The sequence below is a fragment of the Saccopteryx leptura genome, chromosome 2 (genome assembly GCF_036850995.1).
Source record: "Saccopteryx leptura isolate mSacLep1 chromosome 2, mSacLep1_pri_phased_curated, whole genome shotgun sequence".
In the NCBI taxonomy this organism is placed as follows: Eukaryota; Metazoa; Chordata; class Mammalia; order Chiroptera; family Emballonuridae; genus Saccopteryx; species Saccopteryx leptura.
Window position 1 is genome coordinate 291,166,379 of NC_089504.1, and position 16,712 is coordinate 291,183,090.

General features: G+C 43.1%; 1 protein-coding gene across 3 annotated transcripts in view; it reads right to left on the reverse strand.

Annotated features, from left to right (window-relative positions):
* TUFT1 (tuftelin 1) overlaps positions 1 to 16,712 on the reverse strand; it is a 39,281-nt gene that overhangs the window by 17,121 nt on the left and 5,448 nt on the right. For 2 of the 3 annotated variants that reach the window (XM_066362512.1, XM_066362514.1), the window contains exons 2-5: positions 2,237 to 2,311; positions 1,738 to 1,839; positions 715 to 801; positions 289 to 378 (exon numbers count right to left, since the gene is read on the reverse strand). In XM_066362512.1, the coding sequence (XP_066218609.1) occupies positions 289 to 378; positions 715 to 801; positions 1,738 to 1,839; positions 2,237 to 2,311 (354 nt within the window). The remainder of the gene's footprint in view (positions 1 to 288; positions 379 to 714; positions 802 to 1,737; positions 1,840 to 2,236; positions 2,312 to 16,712) is intronic. The other variant, XM_066362513.1, reaches the window with a different exon arrangement.

Sequence of the window (16,712 nt, forward strand, 5' to 3'; positions counted from 1 at the left end):
AACAAAAAAAAGAACCCATATGATACCAGGTGGTCTGAGGCAGACCTGCTCTGGGCCCAGTCCCCATCCAGTAACACTTATACACGGGCTGATAATGTGTAAATGCCATTGCCCGTCTGCTGAAGTGCTTTGACAAGGTGTGAGTGCTTGGAGAAGCCAACATCACCTATATTCTCTCCTTACCTGACAGTGGTGTTTGATTCTGCACCCATGGTATGATTGGCAAATGGGACTGCCTGGCACAACCTCACCTTAGTGGGTACCCAACCACGGACCATTTCCTCTTACCTGTATCTCCTGGCCATGGTGAGACTCCCCTGGATCTCTGTCAAGCTTGTTACTTATATCCTCCCGGAGCTTCTGCAGGCAGTTCCTGGCCTGGGACGGGAGGACAAGAAGCTTCAGCTTTGGGATAGAGAGGGAGCACACCAATTCACCCAGACAGGGTGAGGGTTAGGACAAGCTGGGGAAGTGAAGCTGGCAGTTTTAGGTAGAATGGCTGGGGCATAGTGCGAGGCACAAAGTATTTAACTAGTATTTGTTGATTAATGGAAGGGTCAGAAATGATATTTAACACATGACAGGCATGGTGGCATGCTGTAGATATAAAGGGAACAGAAGGGAGAAAATCAGAACCCACAAAAGAAGGGAGCCACAAAAATGTGAGATTTAGAGAAATGATGATGGTTATTTCCAGAGAGAAGGGGTGCCCACCTCCTGGATGTACTGGACCTCACTCTTCAGCTGGTTAATATTCTTTTCATGGGTCATCTTGTCTCCAGACCTCCCCTTCAAGTATACCTGAAATAAGGGCAACACCACCATTTAGTTATTAGGAAACCTCCAGATGTATGATTCCATTTACATGAAATGTCTACAAGAGACAAATCCATGGAGACAGAAAGTAGATTGGTGATTCCGAGCTGGAAGGAGTGACCAAAAATGTCATGATATTAACAGTGGTGTTTGTTGCTCAACTCTGTGCATACTCTTAAAAACCACTGAACTGTACACTTTAACTAACCTGATTATATGGTAGGTGAATTATAGCTCAAACAACTGTTTTTTAAAAAGAAATCACAAAAATTGTTTTACTTTTTAAAACTAAGTTAAATATCCCTGGCTGGGTTGCTCAGTGGATAGAGCAGCATCCAGGTGTGCCGAGATCATGGGTTTGATTCCCAGTCAGGGCACCTATGAGAAGCAACCAATAAGTGCACATCTAAATGAAACAACGAAGTAGAACAATTGAGTTGATGATTCTCCTTCCTTCCTTCCTTCCTTCCTTCCTTCCTTCCTTCCTTCCTTCCTTCCTTCCTTCCTTCCTTCCTTCCTTCCTTCCTCCCTCCCTCCCTCCCTCCCTCCCTCCCTCCCTCCCTCCCTCCCTCCCATCAATGGAAAAATTAAAAAACAAAACAAAACAAAAAACAAAACTAAGCTCCATAGCCACACCTTCCACTTGTCTCCATAATCTCCACACCTAAACACGGACAACGGGCAGACACCTAGAAAGGTCATGCCATCCATCCCCATTCCTGGGGCCAGGTTGCACCAAAGTCACTACAGACTGTGGTTTCCTAGTGTTAAATTAAGATTTTTCTAGGAGATGGTCAGGAACCAACATCACAGGTCTCATTCTTCCTAGTCAAACCATAAGCTCCCTTTGGCAAAGTAGCTGTTTCCTCTCAGGTGTAGGAAGAGACTGGAGGGAGAAAAGGTGGAGGTGAATAAGCTTACCTTAATGATCTCCTCATGTACATCGTTGGGCTCCACCAGTTCTGAGGCCAGAGAATGACTGGCTGAGTGGCCCGACACCATTGCATAGGATTTCCCGCCGGCCTAAGAGAGCGAGAGAGGGAAAAGGGGCTCAGACAGCATACGAGAAGCCCAGAACCTGTGCACCTTGACCAGTGCAGAAAACCCGCTCCTCCGAAGACTAGAAAAGGGTGAGTCTGACTTTCCCCTCCAAAAATTCATTTCAGAACCTCTACCAGAAACCACACAGCAACAAGAACACCAGACAGGGGAAATTAGTAGAAACAGCAGTTAGTTTTAATTTTAGTGAGAGGTGTCCCCATCCTCCAAAGCAGCGCCCCATGCTGTGGTCGGCTGGGCGTGCTGGAAAGGAAATGCTCCCAGGCAGCAGCAGAGATGGCTCCAGGCAGCACTGGGATGAGGGGCCAGCGGCAAGAACTGGCTGAGGGGAGGAGGCCTCGCCCACCAGAAACCTCCATACCTTCTGGGCTATATGTTCAAGTTCAGCCCCTGTCAGTTCACTTTGGAGAGTCAATCTGAGAATGTCCACGCTGTCCTAATAATGAAAACGAAAGCAATGATAACCTTTACCTTTCATCTACTACACTTACAGGTGCACTTTTGCAAGCCCAGTGGAGTGGCCTTATCATCACCATTTCATAAATAAGAAAAGCTGAGGTTTGGAGAGGGGTCGTTAGCTTGTCCAAGATCAGGCCACTCCTGGGAAGTAGAATGTCACTGGGGCTTCTGACAGTGCCTTTTCCACTGCACCAGAGACTACACAGCACACTACACCATGCAGCTCCAGAGGGGCTACCCTGGTCCTCAGGTGACAGGAAGCAAAGTGCATGGACTCCCCTTCCCCCACCCTAAAGAGGGCATCCCTGGATTGGCCATTCCCAATCCAGAATTTCTGCACCTGACAGTCAACAAGAAGTTACTGATGCACTTTACAAGACTAGAAGTCTTTCATAAACAAAACTATAGGAAGGTACCTAAATTCAAACCCCTATTTCTATGAGCCACATAGAAATTATCTAAATGAAAGCAGGCAGGACAATAGGTATTTATCTAGAGATCAGCCCAATTTCAAAGGACGGTTTTCTTTTATAACTCAAGGAAGGTTTAAAAAACACACTGTGGGGAAAATAAAAAACCTGAGGGGAAAAACATGTGGTAAGACAGAAAGTAGGGAACTGGAGATTCAGGGATATAACACTGAGAGACAAGCAAGACAGAATGGACCAAACCCTGCCCCAAACCGGTCTATGTGTAGAAGTGGATGAGAGGCTTAGCCCTCTGAGCCCCTGGCTGTAACTTGAAAAATCAGAGGGTGCACTCAGTATCTCTAAGGATCCCACCAGCTTCAATACTGTGACAGCATGAAAGAGGAGGATTTGCCTCGCCCAGGCAATGAAGGGAAGATGGTGCTGAGCTACTCAAGGATAAAAGTGACCTTGAGGTTATCTGGTCATCCCCTGCCTTGAGGTCCAGAAGTATAAATGCCATCTTAGCCTTGACAGATTTAAAGCCTCCCTCCTAAACTTCCAAACGTCTGTTGAAAGGCAAGAAGAAAGAAAGGATGGGCTTTATTCGAGGAGTTGGGAAGAGTTTTTCTGGACAGGCAATAGTCCTTTGTATACAAGAAAGTTCAACTACAAGAAGAAATTGGTCTCTGTGGTCAGATACTTAACTTTCAGTGTTCTTACTGTAAAATGGGAAGACTACCATCCAATTGGAGGGTGTTTTTTTGTTGTTGTTGAAGATTAACTGAAAATGTGTAGGAGTTGTTCTCCGCCCCAGAAGATGAAGGTACTGGAATATTAGCTTCCTCCCACTTCTTTGAATGAACCCAAATTTAGGAAGGATGGCAGACACACTTCCAAATGACCCTTAAGCCTCCCCAATCCTAGCAATGTTGCTGGTTTTACAAAAACACTCAATTACTACAAATAAAAGCCAGGTCCTTAGTGTGGCATTTAAGGCTCGTCACAGGCTGGATCAGTTCACCTCTCCTACTCCTCATTGCCCTCTTCCAATACATGCTTTCTCACTTCAGCGACTTTGCTCTCATCATTTCCTTTGTTTTATATGCCCTTTCTTCCAAGATTCAGCTGGGGTATCTGCAAGTCCCTCAAGAGTTCACATTCAAACACCACATCTTTCACGATGCGTCCTCCCCTCCCTAAGCTTGCTCAGCATCACTGGGCCTCCTGTTGTACCTGCCCCACCTCTTAGCTCTTTGTGTTCCATGAGGACCTGCCCATTCTGACTGTTAACTCCTGTGGGTGGCTGTGTGCCACAGCCCTTAACCCAGGTAAGTATTTTATGAATTCACAGTGACTGCTCCATGACATCTAGATCAAGAGAACATTACAAAAGAAAGAAGAGAAAATTCTTTCAAAAGAGCCAGAGTGGCTGCCAACTTTCCTCCAGGACACAGGCATGCACTTTGATTAAAACACCATCTCTCAATACCTGGAGGCAGTGGGAAAAGCTGGGCACCCCAGCTTGTATATTAACGTTTACAGCAGCTTTATTTTAATGTTCCAAAACTAGAAGCAACCCAGATACCCTTCAGTGGGTGAATGGTTATACAAACTGTGGTATATCCATATCATGGAATACCTACTACTCAGCAGTAAAAGGAACAAATCACTGATGCATGCAACAACAATTTCCAGAGAACTGTGCTAACTGAAAGAAACCAATTACAAAAGGTGATATACTGTGTAATTCCATGTCAGTAAGATCCTTGGAATGACAAAATTACAGAAATGGAGAACAGATGAGTGGTTGTCAGGAGTTAGGGAGAAGACGGGGTGGGTAGGAAGTAGGTGTGGCTCTAAAGGCGCAACCTGAAGTACCTTTGTGGTGAAGGAAATATTCTGTATCTTGACTATACTGAAGTCACTATCCTGGTTGTGACAGTGTATTATGGTTTTGCAAGATGTTGCCACCAAGGAAAATTAAGTGAAAGGCACAGAGAATTTCTGTTACCATATTTCTTAAAACTGTATATAAATCTACAATTATCTGGGGGAGAAAAAAAGAATTAATACTTTCAGGTACAAAAATTTAAAAATATGATGAAGAAAATAAGTACTTATAATCTTACTACCCCAAAATAGCCACTATTAAAATGTTAGTATATCCCTTATAATTTTTCTATGTGGATTTTTAAAAGGCATATCACTATACATAGTTCTATACTTGTTTTTTTTCCCTCTTTATTATTTCATCATCAATTTCCATCACATTAAAAATTATTTAGCCTGACCAGGCAGTGGCACAGTGGATAGAGCATCGGACTGGGATGCGGAGGACCCAGGTTCGAGACCCCAAGGTTGCCAGCTTGAGCATGGGCTCATCTGGCCTGAGCAAAAACAGCTCACCAGCTTGGACCCAAGGTCGCTGGCTTGAGCAAGGGGTTACTCAGTCTGCTGAAGGCCCACGGTCAAGGCACATATGAGAAAGCATCAATGAACAACAATGGTGTCAAAACGAAAAACTGATGATTGATGCTTCTCATCTCTCCGTTCCTGTCTGTCAGTCCCTGTCTATCCCCCTCTCTCTGACTCTCTGTTCCTATATAAAAAAAAAAGTATTTAAAGTTGGCTTTTAATGGCCACTAGGACTCCACTGAATAAAATAATTTATTCAACCTACCTTGTCATGAAGGTGATTATCAATTTCTTTTTTTCCTATTTCTTATATTTTATTATTTTATTTTAGAAATATATTTTACTTTGATAGAATGAGATGATACACAATAGTACCTAGATCACCACCAGATTTACTGCCTGATCCATTTACCTGTCAAGCCTAATGTGACTTTCTTCTTTGCAGAAAAAAGAATAGCATTTGAAACAGACCTTGGTTCAAACACTGGCTCTGGCTTTCCTTCACTGTGTGTAGTGACCTTATCCTCCCTTAGCCTTCGCTTATTAGTTGGTAGAATAAAGCATGATGCTTAAGTGAGAACCCAGTGAGTAACACAAAAGTCACTGGTATGCAAAAATGCCAGTTCTTCAAAATTTGAAATAATGCTCCTCTTCAAAACATTTTCCATAGCATATCCCATATGCTTACAGGTTCAAGTAGAAATGCCTTAAGAAAAAGATGTACCATATTTTTCGCTCTGTAAGACGCACTTTTCCTGCCCAAAAGTGGAGGGGAAAATGCCCATGCATCTTGTGGAGCAAAAAATACGGTATTTTATTAAATGTTTTAACATACCATTTGGTTCAGAATATCTTTTTTCTTATTTTCCTCCTTAAAACCCTAGGTGTGTCTTATGGTCAGGTGCATCTAATGGAGCAAAAAATACGGTATATTAACTCCCACCTTATACCACATACAAACATCAATCCCAAGTGGATTGCTGAGTTAAATGTAAAAAAAAAAAAATTAAAGATTTTATAGGAAAACAAAGCACATCTTTATGACCTTGGCAAAGCAAAAATCTTCTTAAACAGAAGATATTTATTCTACCAATATCTAACAAAGGATATAAAGAATGCCTACAAGACAAAAAAACAAACAAAAAACAACCAAATACAATGTGGTATTCTGGACTGGATCCTGGATCAGATAAAGGACATTAGTAGAAAACTGGTAAAACCCAAATAAGTCTATAATTTAGGTAATATTTTATCAACATCAATTTCTTAGTTATGACAAACATCATGGTTATACAAGATGTTAACATTGGGCAAAACTGGGTGAAGAACATACAAGAATTCCCTGTACTATATTTGCAATTTTCCTGTAAATCTAAAAATGATTCCAAAATTCTGAAAATGTATTTTAAGCCCTGGCCAGATGGCTCAGTTGGTTGGAGCACTGTCACGGAGCACAGAGGTTGCTGGTTCGGTCCCTGGTAGGGGCACATACAGGAACAATTGTTCCTGTCTCTTTCCTGCTCTCTCTCTTCCCTTTTCTAAAATAAATAAACATTAAAAAAATTATTTCAAAAAAGAGAGAGAAAGGGGTGGGGGAGGGAAGAAGAGAAAGAGGGAGAGAGAACCCAACAGAAAAATGGGCAAAAATCTTTAATAAACACATCAAATAAGGGGATATCCAAATGGTCAGTCAATAAAAATGAAAAAAGGATTCAACCTCATGAGCCATCATCATCAAAGAACTAGAACCACAAGATAATAGCACAAAATACGCATCAGAATGTAAACAAACAAAAAAACCCAAGTGTAGAGGATCTAGAGTAATCGAAACTCTCAAACTCTGGCAGTGGGATTGCTCCTTATCACAATCACCTTGGAAAATCTACCAAAGAGGAACATACGCAAGCCCTGTAACATAGCAATTCCATTCCCAGTTATCTACCCAACAGGAAGGCTTGCATATGTTCCTCATAAAAAGGATGTATACTAACTAATACCTTCATAATAACATTTTAATAGTCAAAAATGAGAAATTACCCAAATGGTCATCAAGAGTAGAACAGATACCCCATTAAAATTAATAAAATTTTTAAAAAAGGAAAAAAAGAGCAGAACAGATGATTCTGACATAGCCATACCATGAAACATTGTACAAGAAACACAATGAACTACTGGATAAACCTCACAGAAATATTAAGCAAAAAAATTCAGACTCAAAAGTATACTTACTATATGGCCTGACCAGTAGTGGTGCAGTGGATAGAGCATCGACCTGGGACGCTGAGGACCCAAGTCAATACTCCAAGGTCACTGGCTTGAGTGCAGGCTCACTGGCTCAGCTGGAGCCCCCCCCCCCCCCCAGTCAAGGCACATATGAGAAGCAATCAGTGAACAACTGAAGTGACCCAACTATGAGTTGGTGCTTCTCATCTCCCTTCCTGCCCATCTCTCTCATACAAGAAAAAAAAAAGTATACTACACGATTCTCCTAATATAAAAAGTATAAAAACAAGCAAGACTAATATATGCTTTAGAAGTCAGGGTAGTAGTTACCCTTTAGGATGGAGGGTAGGCAATGCCTTTAAGGAGACAAGAGGGGGTCTCTGTGGTGCTGGTAGTGATTTGTTTCTTACCTGGGTGCTAGTCAGAGCAGTGTGTCCAGTTTATGAAAATTGCCTGACTGTGTATTTATGATATATGCACTTTTATATATGTGTGTTAATGTTATATAGAATGCTTTTATAAAAAAATAAAAACTCCTTATCGTGTCATTAAAGTCCCCTCATAATCAGGTCCATCACTGTCTATACCACATAACATCTTGGCTCCCGAATCCCACCCGTACCTGGACTCTAACTTTCCCGAACTTTTCTAACCCAATTGTAGAAAGGTGTCCAATCCAAAGCTCTCCTTCTGTTGATCAGTCTTCTCATGCAGTGTTATGTTCCATCTCTCTATGGTCACACGCATTGTTTTCTCCTCCTGCATCAGCCTACCTTCCTTTGCCTCCTTGGAAAGTTCCCACTCAGCCTTCAAGGCTTAGCTCGAGCATCCTTTCTCTGAGGGTCCTACCCAGTGGTGGAATTCAACCGGTTTGCCCTGGATCAGCAGAACCGATACCTAATCTTTTGCTGAGTTCGGTGAACTGGTTGTTAAAATGGCACTCATAATCGGGTTCTCTCTAAGGTGGGCGCTTGGGCATCCACCCAATGTGGAAATCACAAATTTACTTTCCTTAACTCTTTTTTAACATTTGTCTGCGCAACAGCATATTATAAGCACCCGTAGTAATGTTCATTCCGTCCACAGGTGAAAAAACCTGCAAGTGAGGACGCCAATCAAGAAGCAATATGGAAGTTTCTTAAATAACAGTTTTATTGTTTTTTGTCAGGTATTATTTAATGATTTTCATTAATATTTTAAAACTCTTATAATCTACTTTTGTGTACCTCTTTTATTGTTCGTATTTAAGTATTAAATCCATGAAATAATAAACTACCTTTTGGTATATAGTTTTGTTATACTTAAAATGGTCATCAGGGCAGAGAATCAGTTGTTAAATTATTTGAATCCCATGACTACTAATGAATATATATATATATTACTCCACCTCATATATATATGGTCTACCGGAAAGTTCTGTTCGTTTTTGGAATAAAACAAAATACAAATTTTTCTTACCATCAATAAACTTTATTAAATAATATAATTGCCATTATTATTAAAGATTTCTTGCCAGCATGAGGGCAATTTGTATATCCCATTTTTGAAAAATGTTTTCTCTTTTGATGTGAAAAATTGAACCAGTGCTTGTTTGATACCTTCTTCATTTTTGAATTTTTTGCCCTTCAAAAAATTTTGTAAGGACGAAAACAAGTGATAGTTGGAGGGTGCTAAGTCCGGGGAATATGGTGGATGCGACAGACATGCTTCTGTAGCATTTCTTCCTTGTTGAAATTCGTAAAAATTACAGTGGCGTAAATGTGTAGCCATGGGTACACTATGGCTTCACACATAAGACTAACGTGAATCAACTTTGTTTTAGTTAATTTGCTACGTCAGTATGTATACATTAAGTGATAAAAATAGAGAGGCATAGAGGCGCCAAATAAACATGTGCTTACATGTCGAAACTTGTGATAGAAACGGACAGAACTTTCCAGTAGACCATATATATCTATATATATCTATCTATCTATATATAGATAGATAGATAGATATATATATACACACACACACACAGTAATATATATATATATATATATATATATATTACTCCACCTCACCAGTAATCAGGAAAATGCAACCTAAAACAATAATAAGCCTGACCAGGCGGTGGCGCAGTGGAGAGAGCGTCGGACTGGGATGTGGAGGACCCAGGTTCGAGACCCCGAGGTCACCAGCTTGAGCGCATGGCTCATTTGTTTGAGCAAAGCTTACCAGCTTGGACCCAAGGTTGTTGGCTTGAGCAAGGGGTCACTCGGCCTGCTGAAGGCCCACGGTTAAGGCACATATGAGAAAGCAATCAATGAACAACTAAAGTGTCACAACGAAAAACTAATGACTGATGCTTCTCATCTCTCTCCGTTCCTGTCTGTCCCTATCTATCCCTCTCTCTGTCTCTCTCTCTCTCTGTAAAAAAAAAACACCAAAAAACAAAAACAACAAAAAAAACAATAATGAGCTATATTGGGGTGTGGGGGGGTTCACTAAACTAAACTTCTAGATATTTTTTTTTTGTATTTTTCTGAAGTTGGAAATGGGGAGGCAGAACGCATGCGCCTGACCGGGATCCACCCGGCATGCCCACCAGGGGGCGATGCTCTGCCCATCAGGGGTGTTGCTCTTTTGCAACCAGAGCCATTCTAGCACCTGAGGCAGAGGCCACAGAGCCATCCTCAGCACCCAGGCCAACTTTGCTCCAATGGAGCCTTGGCTGTGGGAGGGGAAGAGAGAGACAGAGGCAGGAGAGGGGGAGGGGTGGAGAAACAGATGGGTGCTTCTCCTGTGTGCCCTGGCCAGGAATCAAACCTGGGACTCCTGAACGCCAGGCCGATGCTCTACCACTGAGCCAACCGGCCAGGGCCTAAACTTCTAGATTTTATTTTATTTTTTTTTTCATTTTTCTGAAGCTGGAAACAGGGAGAGACAGTCAGACAGACTCCCGCATGCGCCCAACCAGGATCCACCCGGCACGCCCGCAATGGGGCGACGCTCTGCCCACCAGGGGGCGATGCTCTGCCCATCCTGGGCGTCGCCATGTTGCGACCAGAGCCACTCTAGCGCCTGAGGCAGCGGCCACAGAGCCATCCCCAGCGCCCGGGCCATCTTTGCTCCAATGGAGCCTTGGCTGCGGGAGGGGAAGAGAGAGACAGAGAGGAAAGCGCGGCGGAGGGGTGGAGAAGCAAATGGGCGCTTCTCCTGTGTGCCCTGGCCGGAAATCGAACCCGGGTCCTCCGCACGCTAGGCCGACGCTCTACTGCTGAGCCGACCGGCCAGGGCTAGATTTTAAAAGTATAAAAATCAGACATGTAGAAGTATGCTCATAGCAGCGTTACTTGCAATGGCAAAACACTGGAAACAATCCAAGGTCCACTGACCAGCAAATGCATGAATAAACTCTGGGGTATTAGTACAGTGAAATTCAGCTGTGAAAATAAATGAGCTACAGCTGCATGCAGTGACATGAATGAATTCCAAATTAATGTTAAGTGAAAAATGTTAAGTAAGCTATAGAATATAGATGAGACCATGTATATAAAGTGCAGTATATGTCAAACTAAGTAATATATTATTTGGGCATATAGTAAATATAATAAAAAGGAAATAAACACAAAATTCAAGACAGTGATGACTTCTGGGGGGGAAGCAGAGGGTTAGGATCTAGGAGGGACTTGGGGGACTTCAAAAGTGTTGGTGAACTGGGCATTCAGTATACAGGTATCCATTTTATTGCTATATTTTAAAATTTCCCATATATGTAAGTCTTCTTTCTTGCTTTTCAGTAAAGCAATTGGCTTTTCTTCATAAAAATCCTGCAGCAATATTTTTAGGCCAACCGAATGGCAAATATTAAAGATATTAATACCTAGGATCCGTGTGGATGAAGGGAAAAAGACTAATTTCACACATTAGAGAAAGTGAAAGTTCGTAAAGGTATTTTTAGAAGTTAATTTGGCAATATTAATAAAAAGAAGTTTGCATATTTCGTAAACCGTTTGACCCAGTAATTTTGCTTTTAGGAAACAGGCCCTATGAAAATCCATGCACATCTGCCCAAAGACATATATGTAAAACTGTTGACTGCAATACTGTTTATAATAGTTAAAACCTGGAAAAAGCCTAACCAGGCGGTGGCGCAGTGGATAGAGTGTTGGACTGGGATGCATAGGACCCAGGTTCGAGACCCCGAGGTCGCCAGTTTGAGTGCAGACCCATCTGGTTTAAGCAAAGTTCACCAGCTTGGACCCAAGGTCGCTGGCTTGAGTAAGGGGTTACTCGGTCTGCTGAAGGCCCACGGTCAAGGCACATATGAGAAATCAATCAATGAACAACTAAGGTGTCGCAATGAAAGACTAATGATTGATGCTTCTCATCTCTCTCCGTTCTTGTCTGTCTGTCCCTATCTATCCCTCTCTCTGACTCTCTCTGTCTCTGTAAAACAAAACAAAACTGGAAAGAACATAAATATTTTCTACTAAGTGAATGAGTGAATAACATAGTATGGCAACATTTATACTATAGAATACTACACTGCTGATAAATAAACCTCTACAAACCAACAGGAGATCACCAGGATATATTAAGTGAAAAAAGAAATCACAAATTAATTCATAAAATATGACTTCTCATTTAAGTATACACACACACACAGATTATTCATAGTAGAAACTGTCAATTTCCATGTCTATTGCAAGTTCTAAGTGTTGAGCCCTACTGAGCTCGGTTCTAAATACTTTACACCTATTAACTCATTTAATCTTCATAACAATACTATGTGGTAGGTATCATTAACAACATTTTACAGATGAAAAAACTGAGGCACAGAAGTTAGGTACCTGCCCAAGGTCATATAACAAGGAAAGAACAGAGTCAATATTCAAAACCAGGCCCTGTGGTTCCAGAGTCTGTGCTCCTAACTATCATGTCACATGGCATTTCTTGAAAATAAGCACACATAGAAAAAGCGTTGAATTCCCATACTCTACACTAGAGAAGGGCAGAAGAGTAAAGGGACTTTCATTCCATATATTTCTATAGTGTTTTAAATTTGGGCAACACTCCTATAATAAAATATGAAGAGGTGCCTGACCAGGCGGTGGTGCAGTGGATGGAGCATCAGACTGGGATGTGGAGGACCCAGGTTCGAGACCCACGGTCGCTGGCTTGTGCGCAGGCTCATCTGGTTTGAGCAAGGCTCACCAGCTTGGGCCCAGGGTCGCTGGCTCAAGCAAAGGGTCACTCGGTCTGCTGTAGCCCCCGCTTGAGGCACGTATGAGAAATCAGTCAATGAACAACTAGGGAACCGCAACAAGGAATTGATGTTTCTCATCTTTCTCCATTCCTGTCTGTCTGTCCCTATCTGTCCCTCTTTCTAAAAAAAAGAAAAAAAATATAAAGAGGTAACTTCATGCTAAACATGGAGTCAGAGGTGAGGTCTAACTGACAGCTATTCATTCTTTAGCAATTCACTTTCTCTCTCTGGGCCTCCATTTTCAACCTGCAAAATGGGAATAATACCTACCCTGCCTTTAGGCAGGTAGGAACATGTGTAGGAACAGTGTGAAAGTGCTTTGCAAACCATAAATCACTTCACAAAGGTGAGACTACATTAATTTCCCAAGGAGCTATGGAAAGACTGTGAGGGAGGTGGATGGATGAGATAAACTGTCTAAATGCGCCTGTGAATAAATCACCCTCCAATATCAGGGAACCTTGTCAACATGGTCATGGTCTTCACCCCACAACCCCAACCGAGAGCCCAGGGGGGAAACCCAGGCCCCTCTCTGCTTGGTGCCACTGGTTGTTTTCTGAAGCTGGAATGATAACAGGGCTGTTCATGGGCTCCAGGGAATTTTAAGAATACCCTCAAAATGTCTAGCGGGGTGGTCCCCAATGGAACCCTCTGAAAGGCAAGATACAAAGTGGAGCATTCTTCTCCAGGAAAAAAAAAAGAAGCAGAGCTAATCACAAGGTAAGCAGACTCTAACCCCATAAACAATCTTGGGAAGAAGCCCAGCCACCTCCAAATTACAGGCGGTCTTTCACTCTGTTCAAACAAATCTTGAGCTGTGACTCACTTCCCAGAGCAGGGAGGGAGTGGGTAAACACATAGCTGAGGGGAGATCTAGATGCTGGGAGATAAACAGGGAGGCCCCATCACATCTCAGGTTCAGGAAAACAGGGAAAGATCTACGGGAAAAGTCAGGTTTCCCCAAATCCCACTCCCCAGGTTTCTATGACGGCCATGAGGACTGGGAGGTAGGTGAGGGGCAAGGGTCGTTCTAAGAGAAATAAGGGAAGTGGAGAGTGCCCCTGAGCCAGAACTCAGCATCCTTAATTCATTTTCACTCTGTAACCCGCTCCTCCATCACTTTGTCCCTCAATCATCCCCTCTCCCATCGAATGTACGTATGTGGTCTCTCAAGCTACTTTAGTAACAGCCACCTAGGTTGTCTCCCTCTGAGAAATGGGAATAGCTAGCCCCTTGAAACAGTGGCTCCCAAGAGGCCAGGGTAAGGAAAGCACCAATAAAGTAAAAGAGGAGGGCCAGATGGGGTGTGGGGGCTTACACCCTCTCTGCTGAGACTTCCAACCCACTCAGCTTGCAGGTGTCATGTGCCCATGGCACTGCCTTCTGCAAAGCTCTCTGGCCGGAATCAGTCCTTTACTGAATATGACACAAAGATCATACAAAACAAATGTTTGCTTTTTGCCTGGCTACCTGCCCAACTGCATGGGCTGGACACCCTCTGTGCAGAGGGCTGACAGGGTGACTGGGAGGCCTGGCAGGGGAGTGTATGAATAGAGGAAGGCAGGCTCCCAAACTCTCAGCTCTGAAGGAGACAGACATCTTTTTCTGAACCAGTCTCTCTCCAGAAAACCTGCCTAATACCCAGCCAACATGGATGAAGGGACACTTCCTCAGTGTACTCTCCCCTCAAAGGGCTGGCACCAGACACTCTGCCCTCTCTAGTCTCTAACTACCATTTTTTTGTGGATTTTTGCTTTTGTGTCCCCCATTCCCTTTTTCTTCCTTTATCTACCCATTCCATCCTACCCTATGTTTTCTTCTCCTCTTCCTGTACCTGCTGGCTAGGCTTAAATCTGGACCACCAGTCTCCCTGGCACATACCCATGCCCCCAACTAAACCTTCCCAACCTTAATAAACAAAAGTATTTCACAAGACTCTCCATCACCCAAAGAGGCATATACCAGAATTACCAGCAGGCAAGGAAGCTTGTCTCACCTGCTCTGAGCACACGTGTCTGGAACCGAAACCATCTGGGAGCACACTCCCCCCCCCCCCTGGAGAAATATGGGCCAATGTTGGTGCCAAATGCATGGTGACTGATGAAGCCTCCTCTCTCAGAACCTCCAGCTGAGCCCACGATTCCCCAAATTCCTGGTAAGCTTGGAGACAACAGCTGTGGTGCTCCTGAAAGTGAGAATCTGGCAATGAATGAAGGAGATGAAATGGTGTGAGGAGGAATTTAGGGCTTGAGTTTGCAGCAGAGATTATGAGAGGAAGGAAGAGACAGTCACCAAACTTGAAAGGTTCCTCTGCCCAAGAGTTTCTTCCCCACCCAAGTGTCAAAGAGCCAGGGCTTCCACCACTTTATAATCCATCCCTTCATTTGGAGTAAGCATCAATGACTCTAGATAAATCTTATTTTAAAATATAACTATGCTGACCCAGCAATTCCATTCCTAGCTACTTCTCTTCAAGAGAAATGAAAACAAAGGTAACCACAAAACTGTGTCAATAAATGTTCACGGCAGCATTATTCATAGACAAAAAGCAGAAACAACCCAAATGTTCACCAACATCTATCCATAATGAATACATGTGATAATATATCCATACAATGGAGTATTATTCAGCCATAAAGAGGAACGAAGCACTGATTCACATTAGAACATAGATCAACTTTAAAAACATTATGCTGATTGAAAGAAGTCAGTCACAAGGAATCACATATATGATTAAATTTATATAAAATATCTAGAATAGGCAAATCCATAAAGAAAGTAGACTGGTGGTTGTCAACTGCTTGGGGTGCGAGGTGGGCATGAGTGACTGCTAATGAGTCTGGATGGGGTGAGAAAAATGTTCTAAAATTGATTGTGCTGATGTCTGTACAATGTTGTGAATATATTGAAAACCATTGAATTGTACACTTTAAAAGGGTGATTTGTACAGTATGTAAATTATATCTCAATAAAATGAGGCTCATGGTAAGCCTTTAATAAATCACAGCTTTAGTTATATATTAAAAGTAAAAATAGGGCCCTGGCCGGTTGGCTCAGTGGTAGAGCGTCGGCCTGGCATGCAAGGGGTCCCGGGTTCGATTCCCGGCCAGGGCACATAGGAGAAGTGCCCATCTGCTTCTCCACCCCTCCCCCTCTCCTTCCTCTCTGTCTCTCTCTTCCCCTCCTGCAGCGAGGCTCCACTGGAGCAAAGATGGCCCGGGCGCTGGGGATGGCTCCTTGGCCTCTGCCCCAGGCGCTAGAATGGCTCTGGTCGCGACAGAGCGACGCCCCGGAGGGGCAGAGCCTCGCCCCCTGGTGGGCGTGCTGGATGGATCCCGGTCGGGTGCATGTGGGAGTCTGTCTGACTGTCTCGCCCCGTTTCCAGTTTCAGAGAGAAAAAAAAAAAAAAAGTAAAAATAGTGCGACTCAGGAAAGACTTAGTATTAAACTATATAATTCAGCTTTCTGAGGTCCTAAAGAAACAACAGCTCTTCCGGGGTAAAGATAAAGCTTCAGACTGCAGCAGATGAAAAAAACCCTCCAAATCCATGAAGGCATTGAAAGAACTCTGACCAAAACTAATCAAGATATAAAACGAGAGAATAAAAACAGTGCAAATATCTAAGGAAGGATAACACTGCCAGATTATTTAAAGGGAATCAATCACCTTATCAAAGAGCCCATCATGGAACCCAAGCTCCTTGCCCACATCAGAAAAAGGAGGAGGAGGAAAGGGGCCCAGAGGGGATGGCAAAATATGAACCTTGACCATCACTCTGTCTAAGCCAGTCCTGTCTGAGCTAGGACTAGTAAAGGTCTCCCAGATCTTCACCCTTCTTATCTTCAGGTGTCTCCTTCCTCCACTGGCAGAGGAAAGGGGAAAGGAACAGAGAAGAACAAACAAATGCAATGTAATGAGAAGGAACAAACCTTAACCAGACCAGAGAGTTCCCATATTCTTGCTCTATCACTTGCCCAAGGGTTTTAGGCTACAACGGTCTAGACCAGTGGTAGTTAACCTGGTCACTACCGCCCACTAGTGGGCGTTCCAGCTTTCATGGTGGGCGATAGCGGAGCAA